This window comes from Corvus brachyrhynchos, unplaced genomic scaffold, assembly GCF_000691975.1.
Source record: "Corvus brachyrhynchos isolate BGI_N302 unplaced genomic scaffold, ASM69197v1 scaffold412, whole genome shotgun sequence".
Lineage (NCBI taxonomy): Eukaryota > Metazoa > Chordata > Aves > Passeriformes > Corvidae > Corvus > Corvus brachyrhynchos.
Genome location: NW_008236761.1, coordinates 1113837 through 1119679, shown reverse-complemented (window position 1 = coordinate 1119679; position 5843 = coordinate 1113837). Strand labels below are relative to the sequence as shown.

General features: G+C 48.4%; 1 protein-coding gene across 2 annotated transcripts in view; it reads right to left on the bottom strand.

The window, feature by feature from the left end:
* Positions 1 to 452: 452 nt before the first annotated feature.
* The window catches only part of RAB6A (RAB6A, member RAS oncogene family), a 16936-nt gene continuing 11545 nt past the window's right edge, over positions 453 to 5843 (bottom strand). For both annotated transcript variants that reach the window (XM_008644637.2, XM_008644638.2), the window contains exons 6-7: positions 3547 to 3613; positions 453 to 1375 (exon numbers count right to left, since the gene is read on the bottom strand). In XM_008644637.2, the coding sequence (XP_008642859.2) occupies positions 1311 to 1375; positions 3547 to 3613 (132 nt within the window). In that variant the 3' untranslated portion in view covers positions 453 to 1310. The remainder of the gene's footprint in view (positions 1376 to 3546; positions 3614 to 5843) is intronic.

The following is a 5843-nucleotide window of genomic DNA, read 5'->3' as shown; positions in this document are numbered from 1 at the left end:
AAAAAAAAAAAAAAAAAAAAAAAAAAAAAAAAAAAAAAAAAAAAAAAAAAAAAAAAAAAAAAAAAAAAAAAAAAAAAAAAAAGCTAAAAAATAAAGGCATAAATCTGCATAATGAGAAGTTGGTTTCCATCCTACTCCAGTCCCTCCCTTTCCATCTAAGATGTCTCAACTAGGATTCTGCAGGATCAAAGTAAACACCCCTTCCCCACGGACCTATGCCCACGCTCTGGAAAAGCGGGTGCCATTCCCCCTCTGCTGGGGCAGCCAGCTGCTCTTCCCTCTTTGTCCCAAATTTCCAAGGTTTCAATTGGCTTTGGCAGGTTTTAATGCCAGCCCTGATTTCAATATTTCCCTTAAAAAAACAAAGAAGCAAAATGCTTTCTCCTCCAAACAGCTGAAACGTTACGTTCCCATCTCTTGGGCAGTAATAATTCACTTCATTGGTGTTCTACTTAAAAAGGAAAAAAAAAAAAGCTCTGAAAATTCATTTTGCACTCGAAACATTATTTCCCTGTTTCCTGCAAGTGTTTTGCTAATGCACATCCACCCTTTCCTTCCCCCCCAAATCCTCCAGAAGCCACTCATCCCAAAGAGCCCATCCGTATTTCCCACTATGCGTCCTTGGAAATGTGTCCCCGCTGCCTCGGCAAGAATTCCCAGCTCCAGCAGCCGGCGGTGACAAAGCCCCACTACGGCCGGGCTGGGTCTGGACACCAGGCAGACTCGCTCTGCTCAACGCAATTAAGAGCTTGGGGTTAATTTGTGTTTAATTATCAAGGATAAGTGTTTAACCCTCGGCATCTGCCGCCTCCCCCTGTGATTCCGCCTGCTGTCTATGCATTCCCAGTTTCTGAGAGAAATCCAAAGGGCCAGATTTGCAAGCCTTCTTCTGCACATACATCTCATCTAGGTCCAATTCCAAACTTACTCAGTTGCCATCCTTTCAAAGTGCAATATCATAACATATTAAAAAAGGAACAAATATTAAGAAATTGTACCTATTTTTGTTTGGATTTTTTTTTTTTTTTGCTTTTGTTTTTTTTTAAAGTTATACCTAGAATACGCTGGAATATTTTGGCTTTTTTTTTTTTTTCTTATAAATAATGAAGACACTGACATTTTGTTGGTGTGTGTGTGTGGGGTGTGCTTGTGAAGCTAAAGATCATCTCCACGAGACAGCCAGCGATGATGAACTGCGATACGTTATTACGGAAAGGGGAAGGTTCAAGCCAATATTCACACTGCAGTCAATGAAGAGGACAGGGAGGGAAAGCAGTGATGTTCTGGAGAAAGGTGGAAGCCACATGGTATTAGCAGGAACAGCCTCCTTCACTGACAGGCTGCTCTTGAGGCTTTTCCAGTTTTATGTCAATCACTGGAAGGAGGAAGTTAAGGCAAACAGATCTCCAACTCTGCTTCCCTACCAAGAGCAGGATTTTGAACGGCACTTTCAGTGCTCCCCACTGAAATGCTTGGAAAGACCAGCTCCAAACCGAAGGTTTCTCACCTGCCCCTCCTGCCCTGGCACTGGCACATTAAATATGCAGCAGAAACTATGTCGGACCCCAATGCTTGTCTCCAACCAGTCTGCTCTTCCCAGCGATCCCACTGACCTCTTGCTGGGGGAATTAAAGATGCATGGATACACCGAAGGGTCTGATCACTGTTTCTGCACAACCACAGAATCATTCGGGTTGGGAGAGCCCGCCGAGATCTTCCAGTCCACCTGCTCCCCCAGCACTACCAAGGCCACCAGTATCTCATATCCCCAAGTGCCACATCCACACGACTTTAAATCCCTCTGGAAATGGGGACTCTACCACTTCCTGGGCACCACTGCACCCTGCTAATCCCCGGAGCTCCGGCCGTGCCATCCTGACCTCCCCATCAATCCGTGCTCAGTTAAACCTCTGTGCTTCCACCAGCAGCCAACAAAGCCCTGCCACCAGCCTGAGCTCCCCCTTCCAGTGACAGCTACTGTCCCACAAGGTCACTGCAGAGCTGGCTGCTCAGAACCTGCCTGTGATAAGCGACTCCCTCTGCAGCACTCCAATTCCCAGCGGATGCCCTACAGTTACAGCCTCACGGAACTTTGCCCAGGAGGAGCTTTGAATGCTAATCCCCAGCTCAGAGCTGTTCACCACAAGTCTCCAGCGTTCCCCTTATCAGAGAACACAGAGGCAAAGAGATCACACAGCTGGTACTTCCAACTTATTTCTTTAGGGGGTTGAACTTGCTTTTTAAAGAGGTTTGGAGAAAATAAACACGGAAAGAGAAACAAAAGACCAATAATTCATCTCCAGTGTTTGGTCCATTTGGCCGATCTAAAGCTTGAAGTGTGTTTGAGTTGGAGATGCTTGACATGAGCCTTGACAGCTTCATCTCAGAGCACCAGTGGGTCAAGATCCTTGAACCCTCCATGTTCTGCAAAAACACCCCCGTTAATCCTAATGCAGCTGCCCAGGAGACAATGCTATTCCATCCCTGCTATCTGCAGGCTGCAGGAAGCCAAATTCCCAGTGCCCTTGCTGCACTCCCGTTTAGACACTGGTGATCAAACTGCCTGACACAGCCCCTGCCTGTGCACTCTACCCCTCATTAATAAAGACTGTCGCTCGTTAACCTTTCAGGGACCTGCAAGACGAAGTATTTCTGCTCACTCAAGTCCCTATCACACAAAGCTTGTGCCTCAGCAGCTGCAGCCCCCAGCTTCCCAAATCCTTCTTTCCCCCATGTATCAGATGCTCTGATGGAATGTCAAGGCCTGGCTTGTCTCACTCCCACAGTTGCTGGGACTTCTTTCCACCAAGATACAATTTCTCCTCTATTTACCAGCTCCATGATCCCTGCTGCAAATAAAACCAACAACCCTGGAAAAACTGCTATTCCAAACACACCCACCTGGCCAGGGCAGTGATTCCAGTGTAGCCATACTGCTACATCATGCCTTTTCCATCCCTCATGCCACCTGCTTTCCCTTGGCTAAGACTGATCACATCAGTTGAGTCTTCTCCCTCCCACCACAGAGATGCTGCCTGGGGTCCAGGCCATGACAGGCTGCCCTGGGAGGTTATGGGATCTCCATCCTTGGGAGATTTCCCAAGTTTCCCTGAATGTGACCTGGAGAAACTGGCCTAATCTGGGAGTCAGCCTTGCTTTGAGCAGGAAGGTCAGAGAAGGGGCCTACAGAGGTCCCTTCCACGACAGTTTGATTTTGGATTCTGTCAGCCAGATGTGCAAGAGCCACATAGGGGGGTTTTTTCAGACCTCTTTGCAGCTGTTTCTCCCACCTCCCTCCCCACATCCCACACGTTCAAACACCAAGCAAAGAATCCTTTTGCATCACCATTCCTTCCCCTGCTGCTTCCACCCTCAACACCCCTGCTCCCAGCCTTTCAACCCACCAATCCTTCTTCCTCAGCACTTCAAGCTCGAAGGTTACTTGCCCCTATTCCCCCTCTTTTTGGGATGTCCACGAGCTGCGCGAGGGCTGCAGCGGCTTTTCCTCGTCCAGGGTAACGCCTGGCACAGGCACAGAAAGGATACTGTCTTCTCTACTTTTGTCTTGTGTGCTTTCCATCCCAGGCAAGGCAGCTGCCACGCGTCGGAAAAGCTGCAAAGAACCACACAGGGAACAGATGAAAACAACGGCTCCCCCCGGCTGAGACAGTTCAAACAATGATTCAACACATCCTGCAGCACTATTTACACTGCTCAGCCCCAAAATCCTGACACCAAATATAACCTTTATTCCTAGGAAAGGGCAAAGCACAGCTCTTGTTAGTGGAGATCAAATGGCTGCGAGCAGCAAACCTCCTGCACCTTCTCTGCAAATAGGATGGGAGGCATCCAGCACCTCACCTCACACCTGCCATGTATGTCCATGGACCCCAACAACTTCCCCATGCCAGCTGGGAATTCCATTTTCACACCTCCCCAGAGGATTACAAAGGAGCATGGACATGCTGATGAAGGCAAACACACCATCCAGGAACCTGTCACCGTATCAGCTGAGCTGACACACATGGGAAAGTGTCAGAAAATGGGATGTATGGAAAGGATTTCTTCCAAGCTTCACCCAGCTGTGGCTCAGGCTCCTGTAAACCAGACAAAGGAACGTGCCCAAACCTAATCCTCATCTTTCGGTGCCCACGTCATGGTTATCCTATGTCCACATTCAGGGCATAAAGCACAGAACAAATGCATCCAAAGCCTCTCACTTGAACACCACCTCCAGTTTCCCAGCAAGGTCTGAGCTCCAAACTCTCCTCACGGTTTTATTCCACTTGAAGGAGGCGAGATGGAACGGAACTGATTTCCTCTCCTGCATTTCCTGCCTTTGCCCCTGAGGCTCAGCTTTGTAATTCCCACCACACGGCTTTTCCTCTGGGTGAGGACCCTACAGATGTGCCCACTACTACTGCAGGAGAATTGCCCTGGATCCAGCTGCCTGTCCCCCCCAGCACAGGATGCTCTCCATCCATCGCTGTGCTCCCACCGCATCCCTGAGAGCCGCGCGGGAGTCCTGGATCGCCCGGTGCGGGTCTGACGTCAGCCCTGGTGTGTTCCATTACTGCACATTTTCCTGCCTCTCCTCAAATGACACAAAGCTAAACCACTTATTCCCAGTGACCCACTTTCCACAGAAAACCAAGCCAAGCCACTGCCAGCCTGTTTACATCAGGAATGTGGGTACCCGACCAGCCCTGCGGGTCCCTGCCCGAGGGCTTTCCCCGCTTTGGCTCCCAGTGTCCAAATGATGCTGGAGAGACAATTAAGACAACTTTGTTGGCTTGACAGCCCCCTCCAAGCTCACCATGAGCAAGCCCCCAGGCCTGTCTGGGACCTTTCCTGGCAGGAATCTGGCACACAGTGGAATCTGAGCCAAGGACAGGGGTCTGAGAAGTCGGTCCTTGACGTAACTCCCTGATTTCAGCCAACAACTTGGAAGTAAACAAAGCTTAGTACATCCCCCTCCGTGTTTCTGTGAACCTCTGCAATTAAGCTGGACCTTCCAGCCTCCCTGAAAACCTCAGGGAAATCCTCAGAGGCCAACCAGGACATAACAAAATTCCAGGTGCTAAACTGTACCTAAACCAACATGAGGAGTCTTTAAAAAATCCTCAGCTGATGGAACCAACTGGAATTCCTGCATTTAAACCACAGTGCTGACAAAAAGAATTTACTGTTTAAAATACAGTAATCCTTTCTTTACATTAAGACCAGGAATAAAATGATGCTTTTAGCAGTATTTCTCCCCTAAATTATCGGACTAAAAATAGGAATTTGGCAACTAAGAAAAATCAACTTTCTTTCTTATTAACGTTCTGCTTATCAGCCCCAGCATATGTGAGTAAATCCAATTAGGGAAACTTCCTGATGGTTGGAAAGCAGCCTTCCCACAGGGCCCTCCGAGCTTCCTGGTGCTGTCAGCCCCGAGCCAGTGTGTGTCTACACACACATGTACATGTTTAAATGTTTGTGTGGGTATAAAAACACAAGTATTGATGAGCATCCAGGACTTTTTTTCCAAAGCAGGAGTTAAATGCAGCAGCTGAAAGACTAAAAGCCACACAAACGCTCTCTCAGCATTCAACTCTGCAATCTGCTTCCTGATAGAAACTCTGGAAAAAAGCCTCATCTCTCACCATCAGTTTCCAGCCATTTGCCAAACTGTGCCTTTCCTGCTACTCCAGCCAATAAATCCCAACAGATCAGGGTCACAAAGGACTGCAGGCATAAACCAGTTTTCAGCCACAGTCCAGCAGCAATATGGAAAGGACAGGAGGATCACTGTCCAGATGGAAAAACCGGGCAAGAAACCTGTTCCCCAATGCAAGGCA